This window comes from Daphnia magna, linkage group LG3, assembly GCF_020631705.1.
Source record: "Daphnia magna isolate NIES linkage group LG3, ASM2063170v1.1, whole genome shotgun sequence".
NCBI classification, from domain to species: Eukaryota; Metazoa; Arthropoda; class Branchiopoda; order Diplostraca; family Daphniidae; genus Daphnia; species Daphnia magna.
In genome coordinates this window covers 11,236,612-11,256,066 of record NC_059184.1, presented here as the reverse complement: position 1 = coordinate 11,256,066, position 19,455 = coordinate 11,236,612, and the positions used below count along the sequence as shown (strand labels likewise).

Genomic DNA, 19,455 nt, shown 5'->3' with positions numbered 1-19,455 from the left:
GTTTGTAACTCGACGAATACGGAAATAGACTGGTTTTCAACAAGCATATTTTCTTGTTGCTTTCTCAAAATTTAAAATACTGCCTTGAACCTGTTGCTTGAAAAACCATGAAGGAAAATTACAAAATGAAAATGAAAACTTAAATTTATCTCTGGAACAATCAAATTCTAAACTGAAGTACGTAGAAGAAGAAATGGAAAAACTACAAACGGTAACTTTTCTTAAAACCAAATCAATTTTTACTTAAATATTTTTATTTTCAATTTGAATTATAGAAAATTATATTAGCTTTAGGCAAAAATCTACCAAATACATCTATTTTTGATCTCAAAACCACTATGGAGAAACTATTTATATTGAACGATGTAAATATAACTAGTGTTAATAACATTCATTAACTGTAAAATTAATCTAAACTAATTGAAGGAATTCATAGCAAACACAAAAGTAAACTGTACAGAAATAACTAATGTATCAACTGAAATACCATCACATCATCCACTTTATTCCACCCCAACAAAAAATGAGGTACTAAACTATTCTACGATACAAAATTTTAAAGTTTAACATCATTAAATTATAGCAAGCTGAATTTACCTTCACAATTGATTCACCAAATCTTTTCGATTCTAATCTTACCGATGTAAATATAACTATTGTATTATTTTAACATTCATTAACAATAAATATTATCTAAACTAATTTAAGGAACAGATAGCAAACACAATATTACACTGTACAGAAATAACTAATGTATCAACTGAAATACCAACTAATGTATCAACTGAAATACCATCACATCATCCACTGTATTCCACACCAGCAAAAAATGAGGTACTAAATTATTCTACAATAGAAAATTTTTAAGTTTAGCACCAATAAATTATAACAAGCTGAATGTACCTTCATAATTTATTCACCAAATCTTTTTGTTTCTAATCTAACCGGTGTAAATATAACTATTGTATTATTTAAACATTCATTAACTCTAAAACTAATCTAAACTAATTGAAGGAACTGATAGCAAACACAATAGTAAACTGTACAGAAATAACTAATGTATCAACTGAAAAACCATCACATCATCCACTTTATTCCACCCCAGCAAAAAATGAGGTACTAAATTATTCTACGATACAAAATTTTTAAGTTTAGCACCATTAAATTATAGCAAGCTGAATTTACCTTCACAATTGATTCACCAAATCTTTTCGATTCTACATGGATAGTAGATGAAACTCCTATTCCAAATCCTATTTTTATCCCAATAGATGAATTATAAGAAATTAATGAAATGTTTTAAAAAAATAAGTAAAATAATATAAAGTAAAGTAATGTAAAGTACCTTACCTTCATTTGCTTTGCGTCAGTTTCTTCTCTAACAGAATGTTCAGAATATAGTTTTGCCGCATATTGCATGAGTAATTTAAAACCATCTTTGCCCTTCCATTTCGTGCGCAACATAAAAGATGCTAAATTACCCGCAAACAATTTTTTACTCGTATTTGTGTTCGGAAGACTTTTTTTTTGCTAAATTTCACAATCCTAACACAAAATCAGTTAAGTAAAATAATAATATTATATACTAAGGTGATTTACCCTCTATTTGATTAGTATGCGCTCCAGTTTCGGGATCTTTAAAATGTAAACTATGGTTAACTTTTAAATGGATATATTCATTATGTTCCCTACGTAAAATAATTTTTAAAACAGAAATGGTTAAAATGAAAAAAAATGATTAATTACTCTATCTTATCATATGCTTTCCAGCAATCCGATATTATTATAGATCCAGGCAATATCCATTCTTTGATTATATCCAGTATCAGGAGATCTATCTGGGACAGCAACGAGGAAGCATTTTCCTGATATTCTTTCAACCCCACCCAGAGTTGGGAGTAGCTTACTGATTTGAGAGCGCGCTCAGAGCTTCCCGCTCAGTGCTGAAAAGTGAGCGTAGCTCAGCTCTCGCTCGCAAAAAAAAAAAGTGAGCGTGCTCTCGCTCGCGCTCGCGCTCTTCGCTCACGTACAGTATCCTGCACAAAAATCCGAACGCCGATTTAATTTTTTAAAGCCACCTATTGGCAAGGTAGTGGGTTTTTTTGTTTGTTTTTCTTTAAGGGGGAGGGTAGACGGTGTGATGGACACGTCAGGGCAGGGTTGGGTAAGTCTAGACATTTTAAAAAAGTGCCTTAAGGTATTACGCTTTAAGGCAAGTTACAGGTCGGGACATTTTTGCAACCCCCAGGGTGGTGTGTTTTTTTAAACGACAGTTGGAAATTTAGGGCTTAAGCTTAGTAATGTTTCTAACCGAAACAATTTAGCTTATGCTTCAGCTGCCTGTGAAAATTTACGTCGTTGTCAATGGCGTAGGTGTAGCGTTTCTGAATGTGATGCTGGAGATCGGTGTTCGATGCTAGATGAGGTGTTCAATAATTGTGGTTACCTTACGAAAAATTCTCGATTATATATAAAACAAATTTTTATCGAGCAATATGTTTTTTTTTTTTTAATTTTATAATTTAAAAAATAATAAACCCCTTCGTTTTGAATTATTTAATATTCCCAGCAAATTCGAATGAAGAATGTTATAACAATACCAAACATTTTCGCAATACCGTATCGGGATTCGAACACTGATCTACGGCGTCGCAATCAGAGCCTCTACACATATGCCATCGGTATTGACCTCATTGTGCACAGGCAGCTATCTAATTTATTTGGGTATAGAATATAACACAGCCTAAATCCAACATTTCCAACTGTCGTTTAAAAAAACACACCACCCTGGGGGTTGCAAAAATATCCCGACCTGTTACTTGCCTTAAATGCGCGCTCTTTTCGAGAGCGCGCTCCCTCCAACTCTGAGTATGATATAGTATAAGTATCATACTTCAGTATAGTATAGTTAAGTTTACTATATCACACTAAACAATCATAATAAATATAAACAAAACATCAACAATTAAATAAAATTTTTAATACTATACTGAAACATAAAATAATAATATAATAAGGTAAAATAAAGTATAGTTACAAAAGTATAAACATACCTAAATCCAAATCATTTTCAACATATTTCTGTGGCATTTCATTCCACCAATAATAATTTAAAGTTAAAATTTCACGAATAGTTAAATGCGACTTATGGAACCATGAATATCTTCTTATGGTATATTTTTGACCACATATTTTTTTTTAAATTGCTACTATCAATTGCAATTCTATTATTGCATTTTAATTGACAACCGTCAATAGCGGAAGTGCAAGGAATCTAATGATATATGTAATCAATGAGATAAATAACGTTACAAATATCGTAATGTAAAAAGTTACCAATGTAAGTTGACTGGAAAACTTCAGATAAAAAGAAGATACACGTACAGTATCCTGCACAAAAATCCGAACACCGATTTAATTTTTTAAAGCCACCTATTGGCGGGGTAATGGGTTTTTTGTTTGTTTTTCTTTAAGGGGGAGGGTAGACGGGGTGATGGACACGACAGGGTAGGGTAGGGTATGCCTTAAGGTATTACGCTTTAAGGCAAGTTACAGGTCGGGACATTTTTGCAACCCCCAGGGTGGTGTGTTTTTTAAAACGACAGTTGGAAATTTAGGGCTTGGGCATGGTAATGTTGCTTACCGAAACAATTAAGCTTATGTTCCAGCTGCCTGTAAATGTTTACATCGCTGTTAATGGCGTAGGTGTAGCGTTTCTGAATGTGGTGCTGGAGATCGGTGTCCGATTCCAGATGAGGTGATGAGTTAATCTTGTTAACTTACGAGAAATTCTCGTTCACATATAAAATAAATTTTCATCGAGCAATATATGCTTTTTTTGTTTATTAAATAATTTTAAAAATAATAATCTCCTTCGTTCTAGAGAAATTATTATTCCCAGCAAATTCGAATAAAGAATATTATAATGATACCATATATTTTACAAATCCTTTTTGGGATTCGAACACTGATCTACGGCGTCGCAATCAGAGGCTCTACACATATGCCATCGGTATCGACGAAATTGTGCACAGGCAGCTTTATAATTTATTTGGGTAAGGAGTATTACACAGCCTAAGTCCAACATTTCCAACTGTCGTTTAAAAAAAACACACCACCCTGGGGGTTGCAAAAATGTCCCGACCTGTTACTTGCCTTAAAGCGTAATACCTTAAGGCATTTTAAAAATGTCTAGACTTACCCAACCGTGCCCTATGTGTCCATTGCCCCGTCTACCCTCCCTCTTAAAGAAAAACAAACAAAAAACCCTTTACCCCTAAAAATTCATTACTGCCTTAGCCAAAATAAATGAAAAGTTGGAGGTGATGCAAAAATCATTGAAGCCTGTAAGTGACGACGAGGCCGGCGTCGAAATACCTGATGGCATCGCTTCTCTTCCTCTCAAGAGTATTGCAGAATTGGAAGCCTACGAAATATTGCTGAAGAACGATGGAAACCTAAGAAAGCTGGTCTAATAAGATTAATGTTATTTACGTTAAATATGCAAAATCTTGTCATGTACATGTTGTCTTTAAATCCGAAATAGGTATCACGGAAAATTCGCCTTTTGGGAAAGAGGAACACTAAAAATTCTGAAGCAGACTACGTTCAACGAGCATGGAGGACTGTTTTTGCTGATTCCCTCTCAAAGGATGTTAACTGGCTGGGAAGGAGAGACAAAAGAGTCAATAATGGAAATGAAAAAAAAGGACTGCACAATTGTCGTATCACGCCAGTTGTTAAAGGTAAGCAAGAGATATTGGTGACGACCATGTGCAGATTTATTTGAATATTCTTAATTCAATGAAATAGATGGAATCCTCTCCAACAAAGTATTTGTTAATATGGAAAACGAGAAATTGATCGAAGAAACTAAAGGTGCTCTTAAAAATGCCAAATTGCGTTTCATTGCAGATCAATTGCGTGTACCGGCGGATGAAAGCAGTGATTCCAACTAAGGTAATTCCGGCAGTGCATTACATTTATTATTTAATTTGCCTAAATAATAATTTTTTTTTAGATTCTCTACTTTGATCGTTTTCTCAAGTTATCCTCCTTTGTTCTCGCTATGGACCACCAAGAAAATACCGCTGCCGAGGGTCTAGACCAAAATGCCAAACAAGAAATAATTTAAAAAATTAAAATGTTGTAAAACTTGTGTTAACTTTGTGTTAAATGAATCCTATTATGGATAGAAAACAATAAAAGAAGTGTGTTTTCAAAATTAATTTTTTTATTTTCTTTTGGCCATTTATTTTAATTAAAAATAACGTGATCGTGATATCTTGGATGTAGGCTATCTAGATATGTTTAAGATGTATTGGAAAGATATCATAGAGAGATGACATTTAGCCACTGAAAAGCTGGTACAAAGATATAAATAGTTATCTTCCCAATAGTTGTAAATCTATCTACAAGTTATCCGTGAGATATACAGTTCTACTTGGGAGGGTCTTATTTCGACCAATCACGGAACGCGTTTCACAAATTATTAGCAGATGAAACTATAACACCAAAAAAAGTCAACACAACAATTTTGGTCAGTTTGAAAAGTAGTGAGAAATGGCTAGCAATAACAAAGGAAAAGCTCTTAAGAAATCAGTTAATAAACCTATAAGTGTTTGTGAAAGTTCAGTTTCATTGAAAAACAGAATTGAATGGACTACCCAGGAAGAAAACTTTTTGGTCGACGAGTTTTAATTGCGAAGGGTGAGTACTGAGTAGCTATACTTTAACTTTATTTTATTGTCTATTTTGCATTTTAACAGCTGCCTTTTATTTGTTAGCACATTCTCCAAGTTGCCCACGATCATCCTGTAACAAGAGAAGAAAAAACTAAAGCATGGAATGAGATTCATGAGACAATCTGTTTAGAGTTCCCCGATGGTGATCCAAAAAACTGTTCCCAAGTAAAGAAAAAATGAGACAATCTCAATAGAGAAGCAAGAGCTGAGATTGCCAAGAATAACTCATCGATAATGGGACAGGTAGTTTATTATTCTATCAGCATATTACAATTTTACTTCAGGTGAAACGTTAACCTAGTTGGAGGCCCTGAATATCAATTTAAGAAACCGCTCCACAAAAAGATTTTTGAAGATGTCATAGGAGTAAACAATCCAGCAATAGCTAATGGAGGTATAGAAGTAAAACATAAAGCAGCTTTTCAATTTTCATCTATTAAAAATTTTTATTATAGGGAGGTGTAGAGAGTGAAACAGCTAGCAGTAGCTGCGTGGTTAAAGCAAGAAAGTCAACACTAACTCCAAATGTCGATGACATTGCTGAAGATGAGAGAAGCAATCATAGTGTCATAACAAGCGATGGGATTGTAGATATTACGTAAATAACACAAAGTAAATGTTTTTTTTACTGACTGAAAGCTAATGTTGTTTTAAACAGGGATGATGGGACCGTTCTTTCAATCACTCCGACTCCATCAATGCCTGACAAAATATTAATAACTGTAGGTGTTAGTTGCAACGGCCACTCTACACCCAAAACTACACGATCAACAATGAGTGCGACGAAAAAGAAAATTTGTCAGTTAAGAGACGAAATTGGAAAAAAACGACTGAAAAGGGAAAAATTTATGTATTTAAACGTGTTGATGGAAAGTAGAGCTCGTTTAGGGGTTCCTGTAACTATGGAAGAAGTACCTGAAGACCTTTACGAAATAATGATGAATCTAAAAGAACATGTTTGATTGTTTGACTACTTCATGTACTTGACTTCTTGAATACATTTACATGTGTCGTCAGTGTCTTCCAAAAACATTTTTAGCAATTCTTCTTCTCTTTTCGAAGCCAAGCCTTCGAGCTCTAGCATCTTGTTGAGTGGAAGGTTCAGGCGCGTTGTTCCTAGGCATCATGCATTCAAACAATTCGCCTTCTTCGATGTCATCATCAAAATTTGGTTGTTTTCTTGCCAAAGCAATATTGTTTAAAACAAAACAGGCCAATATAATTCTGAAAAAGAGATGTTCTAGATTATTTCTCATCAAGCCAAAACGTTTATAAATTTTTCGTATAATACTTGCATGTGCGTTGAGGTTGGACTCTTATCTCGCCATGTAAACAATGAAATCTGCGTTTCACGGCTCCAAAAGCTCTTTCAATTACACATCGAGTTCTTTTGTGAGACCGATTAAATTTTACCTGTGAAAAGAAATATGACAATTCATCATTAGATATCATAAGTAAACAGTGCACTCAAATAAACAATCTCTGTGAGCCATTATACTTCTTCATCGTTGGAAGGAATGTTGAACGGCGTGATAAGGTATGGGGTGCAACCATAATCGCTGTCGCCCAAAAGAAATCCTTCACCAAATTCCCCCTGAACACATTGTAGCCCCAGCGCACTCGTTTTAAACATGGTTGAGTCATGTACACTACCCGGTTTAGTGGCGTTTACACTAAGAAAGCGGCCATTAGCGTCATACACACCATATAAAATAAAATCCGTAAGCTCTATATAATACATAAATAAACGTCCTATTGATGCATACTTGTACGTTTATGGAGTGGTATCCTTTTCTATTTACAAATGCATATTCATGTTGATGAGGTCGTTGAATTCTTATGTGTGTGCAATCAATACATCCAATAATACCAGGAATTCTTGCGATTTCGGTGAATTTTCTTTTCAACTGAACAATACGAAATGATGCGAAAGATGTTTTTAATCAATAAAACACTACATCACTTACTTGCAATAAATTTGGAGGAAAATGAATATGGTCATGAGCAATCCATACACAATGCTCTTGATACGTCATGAATTGAACGGCAAACTGCAGCCTGACTATATTTCAAAACATTTTCAACCACAGTTTGGAATGTTCCGGTCCCATAAAACTGAAGGGCAATTAACACTTGATCAAAAGGAGTAATTCTCCGTTTAGCTTTAGTAATTCTCACTTTAAGAAAAGGTGTCAATAAATCTAGTTTCATCAACAGTAAAAAGTATATGAATTTTACGTAGAAACCAATACATCAAGTGAATTACCTGTGATGTACATGATGGATGGCTTATCAAACCGAAAGGTTTTTCTAGTTTTCTCATCATCAAATAGCTCAAACATTTATCTCCGTTGAGAATAAAATGTTCTAAGATTCCCAATACGAATTTGCCGATCATTCTCATTTTCGCTATGCGAAGAATTATCATCCGATTCCAAAAGCCGAAGATCTTCTTCGAACTCGTCAATTAAATTGAAGTCATTCATAGTAAAAATTATGAATTGCACTTTCACTTTGCACTACAGTAAACAACACGCTAAACAAAAAGTTCGTCTGCTTATATGTGCCAAACAGGCTTTTGAAGGAAGATTAGGTGTGAAAAGGGAGCAAAATGCTTCCTTGAAAATATTGGATTGGAAGGACCAAGATTAGACTCCAATCATACTTTGGATTGAACCCAGATCTGTTCAGAATAGAGATTGGAGTATGCTTAGGATTGAACTACCAATCCCAAGCTGGATTGGGTTTCAAGCCAAGTTCGGAGTACGGCCCCTGATCTGGTCTCAAGGCTGGAATTATCTATAAACTTATGTGATTCTTGGTTATTCTGGATGGTTTTGTTTCGTTAGTTGAATTTTTTAATATAATAAATCAATCGAGATCTTCTGCAGGAATACACCAACAGCTGATTCTCTGGCGACATATGTCCATTGAAATCTTTTCTCAGTCGCTGTCTTCCTCATCCCAAACAGGTGATGCTTGCGAAGACAATGCCTTGGCTGCTTTCAGTTTTTCTGGAGCCCGTACAAAACGTTTTTTTGTTTCTTTTTTCAACTTAGAATCATTTGCGTCAGGTAGTGTCTTACGCACACCCTCTGAAAAAAAGATTGTTTCGATATTAACAATCTTAAACAAAAACTCGTCAACTATCCGTGAACAGCAGCAACAATTTTAGAACCTCCAATTTTAAGTTTCTTAACATCCCATTTTTCTTTTCCGCACAAATGGCAAGCAGATCGACACTCCTTTGTTGTTATTCGATCCCCATTAGCTAATGCAACGCGCACAGTTAAGTAACATTTCAAAAATCTTTCAACTGCAGTGTGACGTTCAACAAATCGAGTGGTGCACAAGGTCCTTGCAACTTTCAGGGCATCAAAGAAGCTAAATGGGTCTTCTCGTATAAAGTATTCTTTTCCATTTTTCAACATGTATCGACAAACAAGAACCATTTGCTCACGTTTTTGCCATTCAGGTATTTCGTCGGCTAAAACACTGCATACTTTGACTAGTTTTGCGCGTTTCACTATTTTTGGTTAGAAAAAATTGCCCATGATTTCTATCAGCTCATTTTGAATAGTCTTACGTATTGTAATAGTATACGTTGCATTGGCTGGTACTGACTCAACATTCTCTTTAAATTTTACATCACCTGATGCTATACCATAACGTAATAAGTGAGGAAAGTTACCGTCATTTTCACGATGAATAACCATTTGATTTTGGTAACAAAAATTCACCATCATCACGATTGCCTTAAACGTCTATGCTGATTGTGAGTTCTTTAATCTAAAAAGAAAATTCTATACAGATTGTACATTTTTTATGAAAATCTCAAAATCCATTGCCGAACGCGGCACTGGTTTTTCCCCTCCCAAATACCCTTCAGCTCAAGACATCCGTCACCGTAAGAGCCCATGTTAAAAAGCTCTAAAAATGGTGAGTGTTCACACACTTTTTGCAGGTACAGTATATTTTCAGAGCTCCGTTTACATAGTTGAAAGTGTATTAGACCATTTTACATGTAACTAAAAATTAACATGGAACAACAGACTGCACCTGTCGGCCCGACTGTTGGTCCCTACATAGGAGGCTACTACCGGATGTCTTGCCGTGGAAAAGCATCCGGCTGCCCTTAGTACTCTACCCTTTGTGCATACCAGAGCACCGAAACACTAGCGTGGTTGAACGACCGCGCGACATCCCCCCTTCCCAACCGCAGTCGTCCTCGACTGCATTTCTATGTCCTCTAATGAAGCATCGCATTAAAAAAATAGAGACACTACACAAGCATTACATGGGAAAGAAACAATTGAAAACACACTGAAGTCTACCACCGCTTTTTCTACTGGGCCTGACTTCAGAGGTCTCTTAGCTCTTCCATGCAGATTGGTTCGTGAGTGGTCATTCTTGTTTCGATTGAAATCGCCTTGTCCATCAATGTCACTAGGTTCCCCATCCTATCCCCTGTGTCGCCTCGTAGCCCTTCTTCCAGTGCCTGCCTCTGTATTTGTAACCTTCTCCCCTTTTTTAGCCTTTCTTTTCCTCGTTGTTGTAGTCCAAGGCCTACCAGGGCAATAAATCCCGTAAGTGCCATCCATAGCTCATATGTGTAGTGTGTAATATGAGTGTCCAACCAATCATTTTCATTGCCAGTACAAGGTAAGATTTTTATATTTATTGCGTTGTATAGAACAGCTCCAACGTGGCAACAAAGTCCACGAAGCCTAAAACGTTATTAATTTCTTATTATTACCATTACTACTTGTGGTTACCTTGGTGATATCGATAAATCTGCAAACTGAACTATTGCACTCACACAGCTGAACACTGACAATGTGCTGTAATGATGATGTTGTTGGTATTTATTGCTACCCATGGCCTAAGTTCTTTATTCGAAATTGACAGTAAATGGTAAACTTTGGCAGTGATGACCACTTAACCATCCTCCAAATGGATTACTGATAGTTCTGAGATCAGCCACTTTCCAGATACTTCACAGATTCAAACATTGATTACATTGCATTTCGTTGAACTTTTGTGTTCTTACTGCGCCGTGCCATGAGATAAATGTATAGGTCAGGTTCAGAAATTGATGGTAGAAATTTTTCCACTATACTGTTGAACTTTTGGCACATTTCTTTGGGTAGGAAATATAGACATGTATACCATATTACATTTACACAATTTGTCGATGTGTATAGCTCTTTCTTTTTCAACTAGTCCTTCAGCGTAATCTGACAATTTAAACAAATCAAAAGTTGCATGTAACCCAGGGCAGAGATCGGACATTTTCACTAAGCTACTACCATGAGTCTACTAACACTCATCAAAACAAATGTAAACTACTGGTCAGCTGATTGAAAAACTGTACTTTAATCAATTATAGTAAATAAGCTAGAGGTAATTTCCCAGTTAAAATTTACGAGCTAAATCTATATTATTATGGGGCACATTTTTGTAGAAGATTTCGTTTTTTAACCTACTACAGGTATATATAACATTTTTAGAACCAATTTTAACCCAGATAGGAATTTTTGTCCCAATCGAGTCCCAAAGACGTACCAATGGGACGTCTGAGACAGGCTCAAGTATAAGACATCTCAAAGCGGTCCATTCTAAAACAAAAATAAAGTCATTTGCATCGTTACGCGATAAACTTTCACAGTCCCTTGTGGATGTACCTTATCCGTACCATTTATTAAATTTTGGCTCCAACAAAACACTTATAGGAAATGTTTACACTAATCGAGTCCTTTGTTTTTACGCGGGTAAATTTTTAATACCCATCGTTTTTGACGTCATGCTCACTAGATGGCTTCAGCTTCATCATTCAATAGTTTTTTCACAACTTATCTATTAAAATTCTCGTCAACGTCATTCTTTAAATTTTTCCATATTCAAAATTTATAATCAGAGACGGTATAGGTCTAAACGCCTAATTTATTCAAATATTTAAATTTTTTTGGTCATAGAAAGGTATGATATGGCAACGCTTCTCCTCTTTACTGTTCCACTTCAGTTGTCGTCTGCTTGCAACCTCATGTGAGCAATGTAAAAGCTTATGGAGTCGTCGACGAAACAATTTGATTATTTTACGTCATCTCCTTGGGGGTTTCTTCTTTAGCTACTTTAGCGAATAAACCGATGTTAAATATGTCTCTGTTATTAGCTGAAAAACCGATCCCGCATCTTATATCGCCTTGTTATTAGCGGCTCCAATCGTTAATAGTCAAATTTTATTAGCTGTTGGAGTCGCTAATAACAAGGCGATATAATATAAATATTTTTAGATACTTGAACCTATTTGCTGTTCCAACCGCTAATAATTTTATTAGCTGTTGGAGTCGCTAATAACAAGGCGATATCATACAAATATTCTTAGATTCTTGAACCTATTTGCTGTTCCAACCGCTAACAAAATGTATTTATTAGCTGTTGGAGTCGCTAATAACAAGGTGATATCATATAAATATTCAAAGATACTTGAACCTATTTGCTGTTCCAACCGCTAACAAAATGTATTTATTAGCTGTTGGAGTCGCTAATAACAAGGCGATATACTTGAACCTATTTGCTGTTCCAACCGCTAAAAAAATTTATTTATTAGCTGTTGGAGTCGCTAATACCTTTATTGAAAACTAATGATTAACGAAACCATTGTGGAATAGTAAAAAATAATTCTTTCAAAATTAAAAATTCTAGATTGATTTATTTCCGAGTTCAAACGACCCACCATGATAGAGAACAATGCAAAAAAAGGCCACTTACAAATTAAACCAAAAGAAAACAATAAATAAAAGTTATTCAATCTCCAATTAAAAAGAATAAAATACGAGAATAACTGAAATCCCAGAAGTGAATTGTCAATTAATTCAAGGAAAACGCAGAAAGCTGAACTGTGGGAATAAGAGTTTTCTGCTATGCTTATGATAGCAATTTATCATATTAATAAAAACAACGCCGTTCGATGACAAACTTCCCCTCCCCCCCCAAAAAAAAATAAGAAAACAAACGCGAGTACACATATACAACTCAACAAATGAATTGTCTTTCAAAATTAGGAAAACTAAACTGTAGCCGTAAATGTTATCTACGCAGAACTATGTGAAGAAGAGCTTCCTGCTCGTTTCTTCTTAAGTTGCTGGTTCACTGAATCTTATTGTGTCTGCTGAAAGGTCGGGTATGATCACTGAGTTATTTTTCCATTTTTTGTAATTCGCAACGTACTCTCCTTCGTCGTTAATCCTCTCAATTGTCGCTTCACACCAACCGTGTTGGTTTGTTTTAGCTCCTTTTTTCGTTGTTGTCTTTACCCAAATGGTTTTTCCAATCATTTGCATCATCACGCCTTTTACACCAACGTTCTCGGTTTCTTCATTTCGTTTTTTCAGACGCTTACTCTGACGAGTACTTTCCTCATTTTTACGTTTGGATTTTTCTGTACTGGTTGGTGGCTCACCATCGTCACAGTCGTTGATCACTGTAACCTTTACCTTCATCCGATTTCGTCTTTTTTTCTCGTTCATGGTTTTTCTTTTTTCCGGTGTCACTCCTGTGGTGATTCCAAAAGAAGCACAGACCGTTTTAAAACAAGCCTTTTTGTCTTCCCTGTACCAATGTTCCAGTGCTACTATGAGGAGTGAAGAATGACTTGAATTCGATAGTTTGTTTTGCGCTTCAACAGCGTTGGTAGTCCTTGGACAAATTGCCCAATCTTCATCGCTCATTTCTTTAAAACTTTTCGCAAACATTTTCGCGACTTTGGGTTTAGACCACCAGGCGGCCCAATGAGACGCATTCTTCCATTTGGAAGTATTTACTTCTTGAAGATCGATACTACTTAGTTTAACGGTACTAAGCAGAAAATTGTTGACGTCTTCGTCTTCGCAAGACAACTTGCCGCACAAAACATCGAACGCTAGTTGAGTTTCTTCCACCGTCGTTAAATTAGGAATAACTCAAAACTGTCACTCATCCGCCATGCTTTGACTTGCAGTGGAATGTTAATTAGCAGACAAAATATATCGCGACACAAAGGGACGTTCCGCGCAGTCTATTTCGGTTATGTTATTAGCGACTCCAACAGCTAATAAATACATTTTGTTAGCGGTTGGAACAGCAAATAGATTCAAGAATCTAAGAATATTTGTATGATATCGCCTTTTTATTAGCGACTCCAACAGCTAATAAAATTATTAGCGGTTGGAACAGCAAATAGGTTCAAGAATCTAAGAATATTTGTATGATATCGCCTTGTTATTAGCGACTCCAACAGCTAATAAAATTATTAGCGGTTGGAACAGCAAATAGGTTCAAGTATCTAAGAATATTTGTATGATATCGCCTTGTTATTAGCGACTCCAACAGCTAATAAAATTATTAGCGGTTGGAACAGCAAATAGGTTCAAGTATCTAAGAATATTTGTATGATATCGCCTTGTTATTAGCGACTCCAACAGCTAATAAAATTATTATCGGTTGGAACAGCAAATAGGTTCAAGTATCTAAGAATATTTGTATGATATCGCCTTGTTATTAGCGACTCTAACAGCTAATAAAATTATTAGCGGTTGGAACAGCAAATAGGTTCAAGTATCTAAGAATATTTGTATGATATCGCCTTGTTATTAGCGACTCCAACAGCTAATAAAATTATTAGCGGTTGGAACAGCAAATAGGTTCAAGTATCTAAGAATATTTGTATGATATCGCCTTGTTATTAGCGACTCCAACAGCTAATAAAATTTGACTATTAGCGGTTGGAGCCGCTAATAACAAGGTGATATAAGATGCGGGATCGGTTTGTCAGCTAATAACAGAGACATATTTAACATCGGTTTATTCGCTAAAATAGCCAATGAAGACGACCCTCTCCTTGACTTGTGAACGTTATGACTGCTATAGGTTTAACTGGACGGCAAAAAAGAAGAAAACAACAGAATCATCTGGCTTCAACTAAATGGGTTGTATGATAACAAAGTATTTGTTGAAAACAACCCTATTTCTCTGGTTAATGTGTTGGAAAATGGAGATGTGGTTCCCGAGAGTGACTTTAGTGACCATTCAAATATTGACGTAAACTCTGGCAAAACAGAAAGAGAAAGAGGAATTAATGGAAGTGATTTTGATCCATTGAGTGAAAGCGACGGAGAATTCTATGTGGAAGAAAATGTCGAAGTGACAGACATCTTTAATGATTGTGAATTTCAAGACGATAGTGATGTTTTTTTTAACTGTGCTGTAAGTGTTGTTGTCCCGTGTTAATCAAATTATTGGCAAAAGAAGAAGCCTTATCTGTGTTAATTTAAACCTTTTTGTCATTTAACTTGAAACTGATCTCAAAACAAGAAGTTTGTTTATTTGAGATTTCGGGAAAATATACAAAATTGATTTGTTTACAAATATCCTTTTGTTATAGTTATTACTGTCTTACTAAAGATGAAAAAATAAGCCAAAAATATATAGTCACATTACTGCAATTAATTTAGGAAAATCATTTATATTATACATATCCCATATGCATACCATGATTTAAAAACTGGTGTAAAGTTCGTACATCCCCCGTCCAAGAGTCGTCCCATGGGCTGTACTAGGAACAGGAATTGGATGCTGGCAAGGCAGACATTGCCACATCCAAAACTAGTCCCAAACACAAGAACGTTAAATAACGGGTAGTCCATCAGACGTCGCAATCGTACCAACATAACATCTATGGGACGTCCAATCGTACCAACATGACATCTATGGGACGTCTTTAGCTCAGGTGTGTGTTATCTAGGAAAGCACTTTTTTATGTATTCAATGTTCTTACATAAAATGAATTCAGCATTAGGCAAAACTATACTAGAATCTGCTATAGGGCTTTTCGACATCTTTTTGTTACAATGACATGTCGATGTTCTCGATTGCAGTGGCCAGCCTAGTTTTATTTTATCACAGGCTGGTGTTGCCCACAATTCATTCGCCATGACATTCTGTCAAGAGGACAAGATGCAATGGTAGCACAGTTTTTTCATTACAGTTTATGAACATTTGTTACTTTAACTAAAATTTACTGAATCACACTTAATTTGATTTTTTGCAAAATCTAACCCCTAGTCGGTCGCTTTTGCATTTTTTAGAACTTTTATTCACTCAGTTGTTGGACCAGCATAGTCTTTTTCCTTTCTGTGGCAGTCATTAACTCTGGAATCCCTAACGCAATGAAATTTATAGTTACGCTTGTCTTGTTGCTTGTATCATTTAAAAAAATTACGATGGCGGCGAAAAATAAAAAATTCCAATCTTTCGTTCGGCCTTTCGTCTATTTGTGTATGTATCGTATATATATACGATGTATGCACGAATTGAAGGTACGTTTTGCATGTGTGTAGTTTTGTTACAATCTCCTTTGGTGGTTGATGCATCCAAAGGTGAGTGATATATAGAAAAATGCTATAAACTTTAAAAAAAAAATTTCTATTGCAGTAGAAATGGTTTTGGCTGATAAAAATGTTGTTGAATTTTGTTGGGGGAGGAAATTGTGTACAAAGATTGTTGCATAGAAATTTTTTTTGTAGGGTTCTGCTCCATACAGTTTTGTTTCTGCAATTAGGTTACAATTCTGTGCAATTAGGTTACCACCGAATTAAGAGTTGGCAGAGGATGGGAAGACTTTTTTTTAAATATAGCAAATGTATAGAGATGCAGCTAGAAACTCCCGACTTCACAGAAAAGCGAAAAAAAGGAGGGGATGCTTCTACAGTTTTAGTCAGTTAAAGTTCAGTTACAGCCTGCTTGTCTTACAGCATCAGTAAGAATACCTGTGATTTTCAGTTTCGTGCAAGAGCGCTCGGCTTAGTTTCAATTAAAAACGACTAACGCGAGCGTTATGGAAAACGTTTTCCTCCACACAACACAGAAGAAATATTTTTATTGCTGCAAACGTATTTGGGATGAAGTATAGTGGCAACCAATTCATTGGTCATTTCGTCATTCTTTTCATAGCTGCCCATTTCGAAACGATCAAAGGAAGATCGTATTGGACCCTTGGTTTCCTTTTTCCTGGAAAGATAAGATCAGGTATGCACCTACACAATTTTCAGGATGGAATGGAGGTCATTCCGTCACATGATAATGAAGATTCGAGACGAAAATAACCACACATGAGTCAAAATAGGCATTTTCTGGATGGGAATTTTGTGGAATAAGGATATGATGGAACGAAAGTGTGGCAAAATATGGATAAAAAGTTGGGCGAGAATGTTGAAGCATATTTACAACGAGGGAATTAAAATGTGACGGAATATAGGTAAACAGTTTAACAGAATTTTGAAGCATATTTACAAGAAAATTAGCAAGAAACATACGACTATACAGAAGAGGAAGAAAAAGAAAGGTATATACGGGCTAAGTTGATAATAACCACCTCATTATCTCGTGGAAAACGAGGACTACCGATTTTTACAGGCAGCAGTCATCGTTTCTCCAGTGAAAATCCCTTGCCAGGCACCATTAATTGGCCACTAAGCTTAGAAGTTGAGGTCCACGAGTCCGATCAGAACCCCCGCTTATAGGCAAGTTCCAATCAAAACCCGATGGAGCTTCTCGACCAGGCACCGTTTATAGGCCGCCGAGCCAAGAGTTGGGATGGATCAGTTCGGCGTCCACGGATGCGGAGGCGACAGATGTATCATCAGAATCTGATGTCCCCAATGCAACGGGAGATGCAGCTGGGTTCTGTTCGTCTTCCAGGGTCGCATCAACAGTCGGAGCCGAAGAGCGGACTTTGTTCGCCATCAAATAAGCTGCTCGCTTCTTCGCCTTTCGGCGTTCTTTTAAGGCATTGTTCCTCTTCTGACTTCTAGTTGGCGGAGGTACAGTGCCAGAGTTCAATTGCGAATCAATTGCAGCCTCCGATTCAATTTCGCCAATTTGAATCGCTGTTTCACCAGGTTGATCATCTCCTGAACATGGTTCCTGATGGACAACGACGAGAAAATCTGCCAGTGGTATCTCCTCTCGCCAGCCGTCTTGAGGAACGTCATGAATTTCGGGGACAATCAACGAATCGGCGTTAACTGGTGCAGAGACGGTGTAGCTCTGTGTTGGTAGAGTGACGGAATAAGCTCGTCCGATGGTGACCTTTCGCACGGGAATTCTAGAAACGAGTTTCACTCGTGGGGCAGATCGGGCCCGGTTGGCGGCTAGCCAACCGGGCTACGGTTAGTTTAATTGAGGGCCGCGCCACACAGCGGTGGTGGGATCCGACCACAACAGATAAGGTATTACAGGGTTGTGTACGCACTTTACCACGCTAAAGGGAGGTAGGAAAAAAAACGAACACTCCACCCGAACCCAAATGGGTTAGGTAATACCCGATTGGGTGTGTTATATTCGTAGGTAATCCAAACGCTGAAAAAAGAGCTATCGACGGGTACCGAAATATCGGGGTTAGATATTACCTTGAAACCCTGAGACCACCCAATCCCCCGAGTCAGGTTAGGGTAGACCCGATTGGGTTTGTTATATAAATAACGGGAGCTCAAACTAATTGACGGGTACAGAAATAACGGGGTTAGGTATTACCTTGAAACCCTGAAACCACCCAGTACCCCAAGTCAGGTTAGGGTAGACCCGATTGGGTTTGTTATATAATTTACGACAAAACCACAGAGCCCTATTTCAAACCAGGAGAGACGCACCAAATACCCCGACCGGTTAGGTAAGACCTGATTGAATTTGTTCAAAGATTGCAGTTGATGAAACCACAGAAACGGTTTGCTCGACAGAACCTGATGGGCGTATGGTAGCCGTAGGGGGCCTATCCTGGGGTGATTGTCGAGCAGAGGCGGTCCTAATTACCGATCCCTGGGTGGGTCGGTGCCAATGGCTACTGGGATCCTTTGGATGACGCCGATATGGGTGAATAGACGAGCTGTCGGTGGTCCCTGGTCCAGGGCGATGGTTACTCCGGTTACGGTGGTGGTACGGTCGGCGTGCGCCCTCCTGGTAGGGTAACGGCGATGGTTGGTAATCCGGTTGTTGTGGCCCGTTGATTGCTGCTAACGCTAGCTCCAACCGTAAAGTCCTTTCACGGGTTACCCCGTTTTCCCCGTAAACGAGATAATGAGTTGGGTATCGGAACTGCCAAGTGGCCAGCAACGCCTCTCGCCGCCGCTCCAATCGTTCAATCTCTCGGGAAACCCTGGTGGCTTCCCTGCTATTAGGTGTCCTATCAATTTTCGTCTAAAAAAAGGAAAAACAATAATGGTCCTCTGGGATTAGGAGAAATTGCAAAACACACCAAGACACACACAGCAAACAACAAAGAAAACCGAGAAAACGGCACCACACCGAATCCAGGACAAAACACAAGACTAAGTCCTACTAAACTTTAAGTGTATTTACTTTTTAATCTGCACGTCCCAGGAAAAAACTATCCGGATAACGGCTGTAGTGAGCCTCAGAGTTTACTGATCACCGTTTAGCCTTCAGGCAGCCACTAAATATGGCCACGATGGGTCTGCCCGCAAATGTTCCAGTGTCCACGCGCTTATCCTTGTGTATTTTAGGGAGGAAGTAAATACACGGGATCGAATAATTAACGGCCAGCAACCTTGTTTCCTCCTGGCGTGATATATGGCCTGCTGTGAGCAGCTGGTTAGCTAAGTATTTCTTCATCTCATTAACCCGGTTATAGGCGTCCTCCGCACTTCGGCGGGTCAGT

The 19,455-nt window shown here is 37.3% G+C and overlaps 1 protein-coding gene, 1 long non-coding RNA gene and 1 pseudogene across 2 annotated transcripts; 1 reads left to right on the top strand and 2 right to left on the bottom strand.

Moving 5' to 3' along the window:
- Positions 1 to 969: 969 nt before the first annotated feature.
- LOC123470361 lies at positions 970 to 2,015 on the bottom strand. The gene is made up of 5 exons (XR_006644014.1): positions 1,747 to 2,015; positions 1,600 to 1,688; positions 1,351 to 1,545; positions 1,186 to 1,253; positions 970 to 1,129 (listed from the first exon to the last, which is right to left on the bottom strand). It is a non-coding gene; the product is annotated as an uncharacterized LOC123470361 (long non-coding RNA).
- Positions 2,016 to 2,379: 364 nt separating this feature from the next.
- LOC123470690 lies at positions 2,380 to 8,023 on the bottom strand (annotated as a pseudogene).
- Positions 4,285 to 5,222, top strand: LOC123470407. Its single transcript, XM_045170667.1, has 4 exons — positions 4,285 to 4,469; positions 4,547 to 4,745; positions 4,813 to 4,959; positions 5,021 to 5,222. The coding sequence occupies exons 1-3, from the start codon at positions 4,326 to 4,328 to the stop codon at positions 4,956 to 4,958; spliced, it is 489 nt and encodes a 162-aa protein (XP_045026602.1). The 5' UTR covers positions 4,285 to 4,325; the 3' UTR covers position 4,959; positions 5,021 to 5,222.
- Positions 8,024 to 19,455: the final 11,432 nt, after the last annotated feature.